The 16707-nt window shown below is 42.9% G+C and overlaps 1 protein-coding gene across 15 annotated transcripts in view; it reads left to right on the plus strand.

Annotated features, from left to right (window-relative positions):
- Positions 1-16707, plus strand: part of Osbpl1a (oxysterol binding protein like 1A) — a 170427-nt gene that overhangs the window by 114324 nt on the left and 39396 nt on the right. For 14 of the 15 annotated variants that reach the window (XM_021656030.2, XM_021656027.2, XM_021656032.2 and 11 more), the window contains one exon: positions 7687-7843. The exons of the other annotated variant lie outside the window; for it this stretch is intronic. In XM_021656030.2, coding sequence (XP_021511705.1) covers positions 7687-7843 — 157 coding nt within the window. The remainder of the gene's footprint in view (positions 1-7686; positions 7844-16707) is intronic. 15 annotated transcript variants of the gene reach the window in all.

Genomic DNA, 16707 nt, shown 5'->3' on the forward strand with positions numbered 1-16707 from the left:
GGGCATGGTTCTGCATTGTCTTTGCACCGAGCTCTCCAGTGGCTTTCTTCTCTACCAAAATAAGCATCAGCATCTGTAGGGGCCTGGTTCTCTGCCACTTCTCAAGACCTGCCTTGTCACCCTCCCTTATTCCAGTCCTACTGAGGCAAAACTAGGGTCTTGAACTTGCCATGTGAACCCCTAGGCCTTTGTTCTTTGCTTTTCCCCTTCTTACAAGTCTCTTAGTCAAGATGGCTGTAGTCTGCTATGTGTCTATCTTACTTCCTATGTTTTTGCTTCTGTTTATGGAAATCTTTGCAATCGTTTTTTATTCCAGTCGTGTCTTTCACATAATAAGCATGCGTTTGTTGATTGCACACAACTAGACTATAAGCTGCTTAATGAAGGAGCTAGTTTTGCTCACAGATGTTAGTCAAAGATGTGCACAGCAAATATGAATTGTGCAAGTAAGAGAGTAAGGACTATACTTGTCTAATCTTCGCTCACTGCTGGGGCCTCAGCCTACTCACTTTCTTTTTTTTTTTTTTTTTTTTTTTTTTGGCTCAACAGATACTGCCATCCTAGTAGGTCTCCTTGTTTCCATTCTTTGTCTCTGATTTCATGTAGTATGTCCCTGGGTATGGTGTACTGAGAAGCAGATTTCTAGACGTATGCCCACCTTCTAATTGCTAGAACTTGTAAACAGTACCTGATTTGCAAAATAGGATCTTTGCCAATATGATTAGTTAGGGTCTTTGCAGTGCGGAGATCATCAGTTTTCTAGCTTAGACCAACGTCAAGAATGCCCTCCTGAAAGAGGAGAGGTAACATGAAGGTAGCATGGAGATTGGATTAGTATGTCAAGGAGCTTGGAACACCTGTACCCATGTGGTGAACAGATGAATTTAAGGGGTTCTCTCTAGAGCCCAGGTACAGTACTGTCCTCCCAGGAAGCTGATGTTGGACACTAGGACGCCCAGATTATTAAACCCTTTCTGTAGTTTTAATCCAACTCCGTAGTTGTTATAGTAGCCATGGAAATGATCTGTCAGGGTCACATACAAAGTCTAAAACAGAAGCTAGTCATCATCTTGTAACATTATTACTGGCTCCTGTCACCCCTGGGTTCAAGTCCAAAGTCTGTGAGCTGACCACTGTAACAGCGGTTTCTGAGGACTGTGACATTCTGTGACCACCCTCCTCTCTGGCTGTGCCAGATCATGGTGGCCACATAGCTCCAGCACCTGTCAGTTTTTCACAACATCCAGTGCTCTGCCTTGCCATGAAGTTGTGTCTTCATCCTTCTGTTGAAACTCATTTCTCATGTTTTCTCAGAAGTGGGCCCTGCCTTCCCTAAGAGGAGCTCCCTACACAGTCTCAAACATGTGTGTTTACAGATGAGGTTTTGTATGTCTTCCATTATAGTGAATGTTGAGTCCTTAGAGGGCACCAGCCGTGTCCCTGATCCCGCCAACTGTTCTGAAGCTAGTCTTTAGCTAGGTAGGTACTTTATACATGTTGGTCACATGAAACTCCCTTTCAAAGTACGATTACTCGGTTACTGGGCTTCAGCTGCCGGAGTAATACGTGCACCTGTGACCTTCCTGAGACTAATGCCGAAAAGGCTGTCAACGAAGACTAGTTAGGAACTTGAGACTCGGTTTTCGGGTACATTGAGGTTTCCCAAAGCATGTTGTCGTAGTTCATGTAATTCTTCAAACAGTCATACATTTATTCCTTAGGGACCAACTTTTGGAAAGCTCTGTCACAAGTGTCACCATGCAATGTGGCTGCCTGGACCTCAGCCTCACTTGGGGGAGGATGTTTAGACAGTCTGTGACCCTCATACATGGCCAAAAGTCTGTCTCATGTTTTCATCAGTCCCTTACAATTTACTGTAGCAGGCTCCTGACAGCCAACTCTGGATTCATCTTATTTTCAGTTCATAATTTATTTTACATGTGCTTATGATCAGCTCTATTTCCTGTTCTGCTTTTATTATTGTTATTTTTTATTTTATGCAGTTGCATTTATGGCTAATTAAAATTGTGGCACTAACATTTAAACTGTATCTTGGGTTATTCCAGGCAGTTTTTAGAACAGTTCTATTTCATGGGTAACTGTAAACAATGAGAGCTTTAAACTGAGCCTGTGTTTCTTGGCCCTTTCCTGTAACCTTAAGTAAGAGGAGGAAGCATGATTTGGACACTGTCCACAGTTCCTCCAAGCCTCCTGCTTTGGTCCTGTTTGTTCTTGGGCTGGTTTTCAAAGATCTTGTCAGGACAGCCCAGGAGAATTATTGGCAGGTTTATAGTGTTAATGTTCTGACCTGTTCTTCCAGCCTTTTAATGGTGGGAAGGATTAGTTAATTGGTCAACACCTGGATTATCTTAATTCTAGAATGTCCTGTTGGAGTCACAATAACCTAGTCACAGCCCTTGGCCCGTGCTGAGTTGTAGTCACATCTTGTCACTGTGACAAAATGCCTGCGCAAATTGATGTAGAGGAGGAAAGGTTACTCATGGTTTCTGGCCAGAGTTCATGGCAGAAGGCCTGTGGCGACACAATTTCAGGGTGTGCTTTTAACAAAAGGGAACATGTGACAGAGGACGCAGCTTAACCCATAGTGTCTGGGAAGTGGGCAAGGGATGGAGGGCAGGTCCAGGAACAAGCTACATGTCCCTAGCAGCCTGCTTTCTCCACTCAGGCCCCACCTTCCGCACTCCCTCCGTCCTATGGAGAGCGGGGCCACCAGCCCACTACTTCCAAAGAGCCCTCTTGTCTAATCACTTCTCTGAAGTGCACATAGTTTTTGGTCCACAAAAGTGGACTATACTTGATATCCAAACCACAGTGCCACCTTCACTCTGAAGAGTGTTGGGAATAATTCTGAATTCTATATGCGCAGAGCGTCACCACATTACAAACAACTGTAGAGGGTTTTGTGTTAGTTATCTCAGCCGTTCTGTTAATGCTGCTCTTTTTCCTTAATCGGGCAGCGATTGTGGTGATCCTAATGCTTGTGTGAACGCTTTCATTCCAGTGGCTTTTCTGTAAAGGAGAGCATCCATGAGAACCCACCTGACCCCTCTAGGAACTGGGGAGAGTAGACTCACAAATAAAACTACCCCAAGTACCATCCCCCACCTTTAATTTCTGTGAATATTCTCAATTGCCCTGAAGAAGATCAGGTAGTAATGCCAGACGTTTCCTTGCCTATTTTTCAGGGACCAGTGAGGCATCCTAAAAATTTTTAATCTATTGCCATATTATAGGATCATAACTGTTTATAGAGAAAAATACAGGCGAAAGGTAAATGACTGGCTAATATGGTGCGAATCAACTACATTGTTAAATCAACTTTTTGTGATTGCAACTAAAAATAGTAGAAAATTATGCTCCCCTATGGTGAGTTTTTGAAAGCAATATTGAGGTCAGAGCTGAAAGGACCAGAATAGAGTTCATGTATTAACTGTGTAAGGCCTTTGACTTTGGCTTATCAAATTTTTTGGAGTTGCACTTTTTATTTTTGTTTTTGTTTTAATTGTAAAATTTGTAAAAACAAAATGTCTCATAATTACTAACCAGTTTTAAATATGCCACATGGTAGGATTAGGTACATTCATAGTGCTGTGTGTCCCATTCCCATCTGAGTTTGTCTGCCTTTTCATCATTATAACAAACACCCGAGATAATTAACTTAAAAGGGTAAGGTTTATTTTGGCTCACAGTTCTGGAGGATCTGGCCCATTACCATATGGCCACATTACTCCTTGGTCCATAGCACAGAGCATATCATGATGCAAGCACACACTGAAGCAGAACTGTTCACCTCATGATGAGAAATACCTCCTTCAATGGTACATCCCTGTGTCTTAGTTACTGTTGTAAGGCTATGAAGACACCATGACCAGAGAAACTCATATAAAAGGAAGCATGTACTTGGGAGCTTACTTACAGCTTCAGGGTTGAGTCCATCATAGCAGGAGCATGGAGGCACACAGGCAGGCATGGTGCTAGAGAAGTAGCCGAGAGCTACATTCTGATCCACAGGCAGCAGCAGAGAGAGACAGAGCAACACTGGGCCTGGCGTGGACTTTTGAAACATCAAAGCTGACCTCCACTTACAAACCTGCTCCAGCAAGAACCTCCTCCAATAAGGACACACTAATCCTTCCAGTCAGCTCATCAACTGGGAACTAAACTGGAAATCTGTGGGGGTCATTCTTACTCAGATCACCACACCCAGAGACCGGAGACCTCTCCTTAGCTCCTGCCTCTGACAGAATCCACTACCTTTAAGTAGTTCAAAGCTAGGGAGGAGGCCTTTATCAAGTGAGCCTTTACAGGGAGGTGTGAGAGGTAAACTAACACATCCACCTCCAAAGCTACTCCAGCTGTGCTTTGTCCCATCTGTTTGGTTCTGTTGTGGTGTTTTTGTTTTTCTTTTTGTAGTATGAGCTCCGTGGCATATAACGGACAAGTAGCCAGCACATGGAGATGTGAGACACTCTCCTCCCCAATACTGTTTTTCCCTCTAAAGTGGTTATATATTGTCCAGCAGCAGTGGGTGGTCCTAAGACCTGGCCTATTGGCCTCTCACAGTGAGAACAGAGTTGAAGGGTCACCTCATAGGTACTGTAGTCTGCCACTGAAGTGCCTTCCCAGGAGACCTGGAAACTGCCTGTGTAGATAGACTCTGATGAGGATAGTTAAACCTCTACAGCAGCTATGGTCATGGTGCTGATGCTGGAAACTGCAGTGGCAAGTTGGGAAACATGACTAATGAAGGATTGGCATCTGATCTGGTTAAACGAGTGTGAATATACGTAGTTTGGAACTGTGGCCCACTTTTTGAAACTGTGTTGCTCTGGAAACGGATTGGTGTGTTTGATGTTGAAGGTGTACCCCATGAAGAACAGGTCCCCGTTTCCAGTGAAAGCTGACTTTGTCACACTTAATACTAGGGCCAGCACTGCACTGCTTGCCACGAGGTTCTGCACTTGCCAAGGATTTTGAGCTTTCTTCCATTCCACATGATCATCTATATGGCTCATTACCCGTGAAGTAAAAAGCAGTTTGAAAACAAAAGTTCGTTTAGTTCAAATATAAGCACCCCTCGGTTTGTTTCTACATCTTCTTTGCCCTCTGCCTGCCTTTGCTGCCTTTGTCTTAAAATATCCTGTATTGTAGGTGCGCGATACACACGCCTTCCTGCATCTTCCTCTGTCTGCTGTTTTATAAGTATTTTGTTGCTCTCGTGCTGGTACATGCTGTCGCCTTTTCCCTGTGTGGTGACACTCCTCCTTGTTCTTGTCAGCTTACTCAACTCGTTCAGCAGCCACAGCCCTTTGCCCACATTGTCCTCCACCATGAAGCAGCTGACGCCTGACGGCCCACTGTCCCCATCCTGACTTCTGTCACTGGACCTGGAGCAGTTCCGGGAGCACAGGTTTCCCACACAGCACACTTCCGCCAGACCATGGGCAGCTGCCAGAGCCCACTGTTTGTGAATCTCATGTCTCGTGCGCCTGCCTTGCCCGTGGTTCCCAGGAAGAGAGGAACGAGTTGAGCAGTGGCAGAGAAGGTAGATGAGTCACAGTTAGGATCGATAGATGACCACTGGATGCTGCACAACAGAGGTAGTCAATGACCTTTGTCGGAGCTTTTTAACTGATGGGCCAGATGGAGAAGGAGTTAGGGAGGAAGGTAGAGATGGGTAATGGTAGAGGAGAGGACGGGGGCCAGGGAGATGACAGGCAAAGGAACAAAGGGAGTTGCCAGGTATCAGCAGCCAGAGAGGACAAGGGTCTGCAGTGCCATCTGATTGGTGTCCCTGGGGTGAGCATGGTGATCCCGTATGCACGTTTCTAAAAGGACTAACACACATGAAAGTGGGCCTTCAGCTTGTGTCTGTCCCACACTGAGATCTTATTTAGGGAAAGACTGCTTTTGCTCATAGAAGCTCTTACTGTCCCTTGTTTACAGTTTATCACACATCTGCTTCTTGGTTTAAAAAAAAAAAAAAACCTGAGCAAAAGCTTTTTAAGTAGGAAAGTCCCTTCCTGTCATTTGTGTCTCTTAAATTCCAAACACAGTATCCTGTGTATAGCAGTGTTTTAGAAAAAAAAAAAAAAATCCAGTCTGTTTGATTGCTTTTTTAATTTTTGACATCTAAATTACATAGTACAAATGCCTTTCAAGTCACACTAAGGCAGAGTTGTTTAACTCTTGAAATTCTTGGTAGTTTACAAGGGAACAAATTGTAAGATAGAGGCAGGAACCTCTTCTCTCTGATGTGTTCCCAGCTTTGATTTGGTCCTGTAGCTCCTTTGGCTCAGTGCTTTCACTTATAACACTTATCACCACACACATCAGGACAAAGTGCTGACATGAGATATTATCACTTTGCTGTGCACAGTTTAAAGCTTACAAGTTGTTTCTGGATTTTTCTATGTAGTTGCTGAACCGTAGTTGACCTCAAGGAGCTAAAATCATGGCAAGCCAAACAGTGGGTGGGGGAGGGCTATTAGTGTGTGTCTTTATAGTGATGACTGAGAGAACAGCTCTGGCCTTTCACAAGTCTAAGCTCAGTGTGTCCTTTGCGATGCCGGCAGCCATGGGCGCAGCTAGCACTGTGGCCTAGCATTTGCTTCTTTCTGTAAGATGCCATGCACTGAGCTGAGTGCTAGCATGTGGTAGGGAGAAAGGAAGCTGAAGCCTCTTGCTTCTGAGTTGAGCTGGAGTACACACATGGCACTAGCAGGCACCAAGCAGGTTGTCCCAGCTGTGTGAAGCACATGTGGGTGGAGTCACACGGGAAATCACAGTCCATCTTAAACAGTGTTTGACTAGAAACAGGCCTCCTGTAAAAGTTTTTCTTCAGAGTGAGTGGCTACTGCTTTGAGCTGAAACAAACTATTAAATGAGGGGTCAGAAAACTGGGATTCAGATCTCAAGTTCCTACTCATAAGCCAGGAGATTGTTAAGACACTTGATGATGATCCAGAGCCTCACCTCACCTTTCCCAAAGCATCCTGAAGCTCCTCAGAGGAGATGCAGGCTGTGAGAGCCTTGGCAGCTGCCATGGATGGTACAGAAATGAATCATCTGCTTGGTCCCCAGCAAGCAGATGGCTGCATTCTGAGTACATAGGCAACTGGAAATGTGGCATTTCTGTCCTTAGAACACATGCCTCCTAACTGATATAAGGACACCAACAATTCAGATGAATCATGCCAGGGCAGTGCTGTTCCATGTATTTTTAAAATTACCTTTCCTTTTGTTACTGCAGGATTTGATGTGACTTAAACTTCTCATACGTGCAGCCACTGCAAATACTCCATTCTACATGGGTTTTTAAGACTGAACATTTTGGGGGTATGCTGTAGTTAAGATGCCTTGAAAAGAAAGAGAATAGAAATTTGGGGGTGGGAGACTGTGAATATGGTTTCTTAAAGAACTCAGCCATCTTCAGTTTCTTCTAAGTATATAAAATCAGTTTACTTTTAACTTTAAGTGAGCGTACATCTGTCACATAAATCCATGTGAGCTGCAGTGGGAGTGGGCTCTGAAATCCCCGAGGCGGTGTCTGCGGATGGGTTGTGAAAGGACAGAGTAGGCTGCTTGGGTTTCACAGCCCAGTGCGCTGAGACAGCCATTGTGGGTGACGCTCAGTACATTCATCATGAGCCTGCTCTGCCACAGGTTCCGAGTCCGAGGGGTCCCTGACTTGCCTGGAAGCTGTGACTCCACACTCCTTTGAAGAGACTGAAGTGCCCGTGAGCAGTGGAAAACACAGAATGTCTGAAGCAAAAGATTGTGGTGGGGGAGATGCGCTCTCCAACGGCATCAAAAAGCACAGGTATGGCCACCGCCGTGGACAGTCGCCAGTCATCACTGTCACACAGCCTGAGGGCAGGAAAACCAGGCTTTCTCTGTTTGCCTCCCAGTGCTGGGTGTCTGTGTTGCTTGCCTGCCCCCTCCAAGGCAGGATTTAACTGAAGCAGTCTTCCATTTCCCACTCTGAGGACTGTCTGGTGTAAGTGCAGGGGCAGAGCAGAGCGTGGCCTCGGCAGCCAGCCTTTCAGGGAATGTCTAGATCCTTTGGTTGGAGTAAGATTCTCAGAACCAGCCATTGAAACTGATACACTGTTCCTGCTTCATCATTCATCTTTTATGACTACCTCCAAGTGCTATTTTGGTTCTAGTCATTTGATCTTTTTGTTGGTTTTAAGGGTGAATAGTAATGTTGCCAGCCTGCTGTCACAGTCTAGTTAAATTTAAACAAAGGCTGTTACTAAGGCGCGCATCCATTTTATATGCTCTAATAACATTAGTTTGTTTTTATTCCCTGGATGGGTTAGTGCTAGAGATTGTCCCAAATGACGAGATGTAACAGACACCACGGTTCTCTGGTTTCCGAACAAGTTCACAGACAGAGTGGTAGAGTGCTTGTGGGGTTCATGTGGAGACGTATTTTTAAACTGACCCCTAAGTGGGGGGCCCTGCTGTCTTTGTGTGGAGATGCTAGTGTTAATTTCTCCAGTGTCTTCTGTGTGTTACAACTGTAGAGTGTGTAACACCATGATTCTGTCCACAGCTGCCTCCAGCACTGTCCAGGACCAGTGTGCACAGCACTGCTCGGATGTGTGCTTTCCCTTGTTTGAAAATAAGGGGCCTTGGTTTGCATTTTTTTTAAAAATATAAATGGATTTGAAACTGTCTTCAAGTCCTTGTGACACTCAGGAACTGGCGAGGTTAAGCAGCTTTCCTCTTTGAGTTGTATGCTTTAATGACTTCCCACTACAGACAGTGTGGCTGGTCGTAGGCGTCTCGCTTCTGCAGTCAGCAGCAGTAACTTTGGAACACAGGACTGATGTGTGTCCAAGACATGGATACCTACTAGTAAGCCGGAAGTGGACAGCTCTGAGAGACACAGCCTTCTATTAAGCACATATGTCTCGTTCCCAGTGAGAAAGCAAGCAAAATCTTTGGAAAGCTCAAAAAGGAGTCTGAGTTCTTGAGATAGAGTTATTAAAATATCCAAATAAATACAGTGCCTTGTCCGAGCAGCCGCTCTGTGCTGTGACTGCTGGGGCTTCCCTCTGGCCTTTCACGCTTCTGTATATGGGCTGCCACCAGACAGTAGCTATTTTGTATTCAGCATGATTACGATGTACTAAAATACTCTGCTCTCAGTCATACACACAGAAGGATACAAACATAAAACTTGAAATTATTAAGAAAAGATCAACTCAGGCCAGGTTGTAGGGAAAGGAGAGATAAATAAGTAGAGACTTAACCAGAAAAGTTGTATTTATACAGCAAGATGCAACCTATTAAAATTGTGAGTGTTATGGCTCATTGTTCTGTTACTCTGTTTTACCAAATGTGGAGAAATTCAGAAATTGTTAGAAACTTTAATATTTGCAGGCTTGGAAAAGGTAGATTTGAAAATACCCATGTTTTATAAGGCGCCTCTATAGTCAGTGGATATGTTGGCGTATGTGGATTATAAATTGTGGTGCTTTTTTTTTTCTTTCCCCAAATAGGAAGTGAGAAACTTTACTAATTATAAATCCAGTTTAACTGATACATTGATAATTTTTTAAAAAGTTTTTTTAACCTTTTCTTCTAATATTTCATGAAGCTATATCCAACTGAAAGTTAATATAAAAATGATTAAAATCTCACTACATTCGTTTAGACAGTACCTCCCCCTACCCTCCCTGATACAAAATATACCTTGATTGATACTGCTGTCAGTTACATTGACAAGGCTTCTTGCTGTCTGGGCCAGATTCCAAAGGAGCAGTATTTGCACCTGATTTTTCTTTTTTTTTTCTTTTCTTTTTTTTTTTTCCTTTGAGCTCTGATCTTTTAAGTGCTTTTTTCCAAATAGTTCTTTGGTAAAGGTTTAGCTATGGGTTTCAGTGTGTCCCTGGACATATAATAAAAAATACAAAGCAGGTAGTCAGCAAGTGCTTGGACCAGGGGAGGTTTCATGAATACCATTCACTGTCCCAACAGCATGGCCAATTAGAGAAGACACAGTGATCCCTCCTAGCAGATGAACTTGCCCTCATTGGGAAGCGTTTCAGCAAACTGCAACAGGAGGGGAGCTCCGGTACCAACAGCTGCAGCAATGCTTAGATGAGACACTAGGATGGTTTCAGCATCAGAAATTGGACGTGATTCTTCATTCATTCATTCTTTTAAACGTAGAGGCCATCTACAGAGACACAGCACAACATAAATCTGTCATTTTGAGAAATGAAATTGTCATCATCCACAGATGACACATATGTTTACATAGGAGACACGTAGTATCTGTAGAGAATTTATAAGAGTTAGTAAAAATATTTGACAGGTTGTTGCATACAGAATTACATTTTTGTGAATTATCAGAGACTGAAAGCCACAAGCTTATCAGTTTTAGCTATCTCCCCAAAAACATCCCACTCACTCACACAATAAGTAAAGGGTAATGATCATTTTCATAAAGGTCCTCTTGCCTGATTGAGCTGTAGATGTCATTTTAATTCAAATTACATTCTTTTTTCCATGGAAGCTACAAAGTAGATTCTGAAGTGTACACTGAAGTACAGAGGACTTTCAAGAGTCAAAACCAGGAACCAGATTACTGGAAAGGATGCTATATTCGCTGCCAAAATACTTAGTTCAGAATTTTCTAGGAGAGCGATTGACCTGTAGAAAATGACTCATGTGAAGGGAAGCTGGTCTTCATAATAAAACTCGCACGGCAGATGAGTGAGGGAAAGAAAGAACAGGTGGGGTGCTTGCTATGGCATGACTAACGATCATCTACTACAGGGAAGGTTAGCAGTGGTCCCTCTCTATCTGCAGGCTCACCATCTATGGGTTTAAGCTACTATATTGGAAAGTCCTTGCAAAAGTTGAGCGAGTTGTTTGTATAACATGTATATCATGTTTGACATTACAAGTGATCAAGAGATCACTTAAATCCACAGGTTTCTGTGCATATAGGACACAATTTTATATAGGTGACATCAGTACCTGCAGATTTTTTATCAGGAACTGGGGCCCTAGAAGGCATGCTGCATAGATCCCAAGGAATGACTGCGCATAATTATAAATTCAGGATGAACCAAACACTTAAATACGAAAGTTAAATATTTTTATAACGTTGAGATGGGGAAAGATACCTCACAACAGAAATGGCAGATAATTTATTTCATCTGATATTAACAGGTTCACTTCTTGTTTATTTGGGTGAGGCTCTGTCTTCAACACTGCTGAGGATCAAAGGATTTGTTCATGCTCAGATGGATGGTGGGTTGGACCTCCAAGTAGTCGGTAGCTTTCCCTGCTCTGTGACTGCTGAAGGGAGAGGGATGGGCTAAGAGTTGTGTTCCGTGTGTGAAGATTTTGTTCTATAGATTCACGAACAAGTTGAAGTAAAGCGGTTGAAAGATAAAATCTCTGTTACCATTTTCTAGAAAGCACTGATGTATTGAGAAAATGTGAAGTAAGGTATATAGTACACATTCTATCCCACCACTGGGGCTGTCAGAGCAAGAGCAAGAAGTTTGCCTAGAATTTGGCAGGTTTATAGAAGGGTCTAGGGGTGATAGGGAGTAGGAAAGGCACTTGAGTCTGTGCTCTCTTTTCCCTGGGGGGAAGGAGAGAGAGAGCACAGCAGTGAGAATTTCAAGCAGTTTAGGCATGGGGCATTGCTAAGCAGCAGGGCACAGGCATGTTTCAGCAGCCCACCCCACAGCACTAAGCAGCAGCCTGCCAGAGCCCCTCAGTGCGGGTGGTTCTCTCAGCAGCATGCAGTTTGGGTGAGGGCCCCACCGTGCTGTGCCGTAGGCTGTGTTGCCAGTTAATAAACTGCCGGTGTCTGTTCGTGGAGGCCAGTGCATATGGGACACCTGGAATAGATTGGCAGTTTAGGAGGCAGCAGCTGGGCAGCTGAGTGGCCTCAAGTCGCAGGACATTCATCTTGTGTAAAATTACCTTCTGGGGCCTCCCCACAGGGAAGGGCGCCAGCTTGACAGATGGACTGGTCAGGAGGGTTCAGATTTTATAACTTTACCTAGGAACAGCAAGCTGGCTGGCCATGGGGTCACTTTGAGTATGGTAGGAGAAGCAAGAGCCAGGTTGGGGTGCTTATTGCTAGGAATTCCTGTAGGAAAACTGACATCATAACATGGAGAGGTGGCCCATTGCTACACCTGGCTGGAAAGAGGATAGTGGAGAAGTGCTCTTTGGAAGCAGGGCTGAGGCCCAGGGGTTCCCCCAGGTCCCCTTATTACCCCTGCTCTAGAGGTCCCTCTTTGTAGCCCGGAGGTGCTTTACAGCAGTTAGAAAACCACGGGGTCTGTGCCAACATGTGCAAGGAAGCTTTGGTGAAGATGTACTTTCATCTAAATCTGAGGGCTTATTCTAGGCTGCTCTGGACAGACAGATGCTTACTGTGGGCGAATAAGAGCAGTTTTCTAGGACATCCATAATCTGCAACTCTCCTGGAATGAACTATATGGAAAATAGCTAAGAAACTGGTGTTCTTTATCTGGGTTGTAAAAATAAAAATAAGACTAGATTTTTTTCAGGTGTATAATTTTATTATTTTTAAAAATTATTGGAGAAAATGTCAAGCATGCTTAGAAATATGGAACATACTGAATATGAACCGTGAATATTTATCATTACCATCATTTATCACATATATGCCTTTGTTTCATCTAAACCTCATCTCATTTTTTCTAACTTTAAGATAAATTGTCTTTATTATTTATTTTTAGAACATAAATTTTAAGTGAAAAAAATTATAGGCATATGTTATGCATAGCTGTATTTTGAAATACATATACATCATAGAATGGCCAAGGAGAGCTAATTAACATGTGCATTCCCTTCATACATAGTTTGTTGTAAGAATAGTTAAAATCTACACTGTACTGTATTGCTGTAACCTGTCTTCACCATGCTGTGCAATAGATGCCTTCAGCTTAGTTCTAGAAAACACCAGTGTGTCAGGAGTAGTAGCACGAGCCTTCAATCCCAGGCAGAGGCAGGAGGATTTCTGTGAGTCAACAGCCTGGATGATGTGCACAGTGAGTTCTAGGTCTCCGTAGAGAGACCCTGTCTCAGAATGCACAAGAAAACACAGAGTGCTTTGTGTGCGTCAGGACTACTCCACTGTTCTTTCCACTGTCCACATTTTAGCGTAGGTGCTGCCAGCTCTGCTCTTCAGCTCACACAGACTCTTTCCCTCACCGTCACAAACCATTTGTCATAACGAGCCATCGTTTCTTAATGATCTTCAAATATTTAATTAGTATTTGAATTTCTCTGCTTATCTCCTAAATGTATCTTAGTAATTGGATATGAAATGTCATTTAGTGATAAGAATCGAGGAGTTTTACATTTCTGTTTGTCAGAATGGCTAGAAGAATCACTAGGCTTTCTGTTCCTCCCCTGTCCTTTCTTCTTACTTGTCTAGATATGGCAGCTCACAGACCTGGAGTGTCATTAAACATAGGCTTTGCCCCTTCATGTCCTTTAAACCACTCTGCTCACAGAAGCTTGACCAGGCTTAGCACTGATACTAGTTCCTAGTAGTATTAGCATTTGGTATGGTATGCTTCGTAGACACACATACCACGGGCGCAGGTATACCTCCTGCTACATCAGTCGGGAGCATCTGCTGTCTGGCTTCTTTTTAGTCTGTCTTGAGATTCCCTGTTTGGGGTATTGTGAGATAGTCGTTTCATGGGAAAGTTGTCCGATGGCTTTTTACTCAGTGGTTTTAGCAGCCGCTGTTGATCATTACCCTCATGCTTGTCTCTTTAGAAACTACAACATAGTGCTATTTTAGAGCTGTCGTTCCTTCCATATTGACTAACAAAATCCTGCTAAGAGGTGCTGGCCCGGGAGATGGCTCAGTCTAAGAGTTCTTGCCATGCAAGCATAATAAAGACTTGAGTTCACATTCCCAGAGTGCGTCAAAAAAGCTGCAACCCAATGGCATGCTCCCGTAATCCCAGTGGTAAAGAAGCGGAGACAGGAGAGTTGCTGGAGCTCTGGTCAGGCTCAGTGAGAGACACCCTGTCTCAAAAAATAAGGTGGAGAGTGGTTGAGCTTACTCAGTAGCAAAGTTGTGCTCTCTCTCTCTCTCACACACACACACACATTTCATACACACTTCCATGTGATACATGTGGCTTCCCTTCAAAGTGATATGTGAATATATAGACTAGAGTTGTTTAACTATCTTACTTTATTTCCTCTTCTTTGGTCAGTGAGAACATCTCTTTGTCTACTCAGTAGGACTCCATTTTGTTTCTGATGCTTTGGGTGTGTTCATGCATTTATACAGCACATAGCCTCATGTCATGCTGCAGGTGCCTTCAATCTTGTGTTTATACAAGGTCTCTCATTGCCTTGAAACTTTACTACATTACGTCAGCTGATCACCGAGTTCCAGGGATCTCTTTCTCCTATCTTTCATGCCCTGCTTTTCATATGGGTTCTTTGGATTTAAACTCAGGACCTCATGCTTGCAAGGCAGGCACTTTGCCAGAGAGAGCCATCTCTCAACCCCCAATTTCTTGTAGATGTAATTTGCATGCAGTACACATGAGTTGTCTTTGAGAGCCACCTTGCTTTCTGATATAAAGAGCTATTGCAGGCTTATATTGTTTAGTTTCTGCTCTAGACATAGAGACAGCTGTCTCTAAGGAGCTCTATTTCATTTTACTTTACTAGTTTAGAAACAACTAAGCATTTTCTGTCGTCTCTTCTAGTTTATTACACTGAGAGTTGATTATCCTGCTTTTGCTTTGCTGTTAGATAAAAGGTACATTGTAACTTTGCCTCTTTTTTTTCACTTAAGAATATACAGTAAGCCCAGCTTTTTAGGTAGCTTGGTTTGGTTTTGTTTTGTTTTACCTAGTTTGTAATTGGATTATTTGTGAGCAACTGAAGAGGTGCATGTGTACACATTTAGCTTAGAGATGTCTCCATGTAAATTTGTGATGTATTAAGTGTGACCGAGAGTTTAGCAGCATAACAGAGGGAGGTTTATACATAAGCCCAACATTTTACCCATTTTTCTGAAAGACTGTTGACATTGCCAGTTTTTGTGATCATTAAGGAAACTGCCTTGTCCTTGTGAAAATATATTTTTTTTCAGGCTTTTTTTTTTTTTTGAAAGATAGGATCTCTCTATACCTGGAAGGCCTACAAGTCATTACATAGACCAGGCTGGCCCGGAACTCACAAAGATCCACTATCCTCTGCCTCCTATGTGCTGCTATTAAAGCTGTATACCATTATACTTTTTTTCCCCAGTCTTTTCAAAAAGAAAAAGGGTTTTTAGAATTTCTATTTTTATCTTATCATGGGAAATAGGTTTAAGTAATGAAATGATTTAAGTAATTATGCCTTTAAAGTTTCTGGGATTTTATTTATGTAAGTCTTTTTGAAAAAAAAAAAAAAAAAAGACCTATAGTAGTGTAGTTTTCAAGAACTTTGAGGGTTTGAATCCCACCTGGTGCCACTTTCCTGATCACAGGCTAAGGTATAATTTCCTTGAAATTTAATTTTGTAAAAGAAGAACAAAGTAGGCCTTACTGGCTGGGTGCTTAAATTAGGTGATCTGTGTAAGGCATCTGGGAGCTTTGTACTTGAAGGTGCAGAGGGCTGTTGCACAGAAGGAAGAATAGGCGCTCCCTTTCTTGTCTGTCTGTCTGTGAGTGAGAGTTCTGCTCTGTAGACTGTGCTAGCTCAGAATTTACTATGTAACCCAGGTTTGTCTTGGACTCACAGCAACCCTCCTGCCTCATCCTCTAGAATGCTAGGATTGAAGGTGTGAGCCCCAAACCTGACATGTTCCTTTCTAAGTGAAGGGACTTTGAACATATTTTAGAAGGCAGTTTTGTCCTTTGAAAGTGGGGTTTGGAAAAGGGAAGCTTTTTAACCTAGGATAAAACCTTTTCTTTTGGTAAGTGTAAAATTTTTAAAAAAGTCTACTTTTAAAGCACACTATCCTTGATTTTCATGTCATTTCATAGAGTGGTTAAATGAAGCGTGGGTTTTGTTGTTGTTGTTGTTGTGGATAAGGAAGTATGGCTGGGTCTGCCAGGCTGGCTGTACCGTTATACTGTCAACAGTGTAAACAAGAGCCCTTAAGCCTGTTCCTCCTTCCTTGCTCCCTTGACATTGCTTCTCCCTGGGCAGAGGTCTCATTACTTTCTCCTTTTGATCTAGAGACCTTCTCAGTCTCTTAGGTAAATATCCAGTTTCTATTTCAAGTTTGTTTCATAAACACTTTTAGTCCTTACAGTGTCAAAGAGAGAAGTGTAAAATACATATCAAAGTACACATTTGTTACATTTTTAATTAATTTTCAAATTAGTATATAAAGTGACTGCTTTCATTGTAACGTTTTCACATGTACACATCACTGCGTTTTTTCTTTCTTACCCCTGCATCTGCACCCGCCCATCCTTTATTTTCTGGTTTTGCTCAGTGTCTCGCTCTGTTTATTTGAGGTGGTTCTCCTGCACCCTACCCCACCCACGCTCAGGGTTTTAAACATGAGGAAATACCTTTTACTGTAACTTGGTCTTCTCAGGTCTGCCTTACTATATGCTCTGTTCATTTTGTGTTAAGTCATAGATTGGACACCTTAATGTCTGTTGACACATGGGATTTGGTCTCTAGGATTACATTCAA

The sequence above is a fragment of the Meriones unguiculatus genome, chromosome 2, assembly GCF_030254825.1.
Source record: "Meriones unguiculatus strain TT.TT164.6M chromosome 2, Bangor_MerUng_6.1, whole genome shotgun sequence".
In the NCBI taxonomy this organism is placed as follows: domain Eukaryota; kingdom Metazoa; phylum Chordata; class Mammalia; order Rodentia; family Muridae; genus Meriones; species Meriones unguiculatus.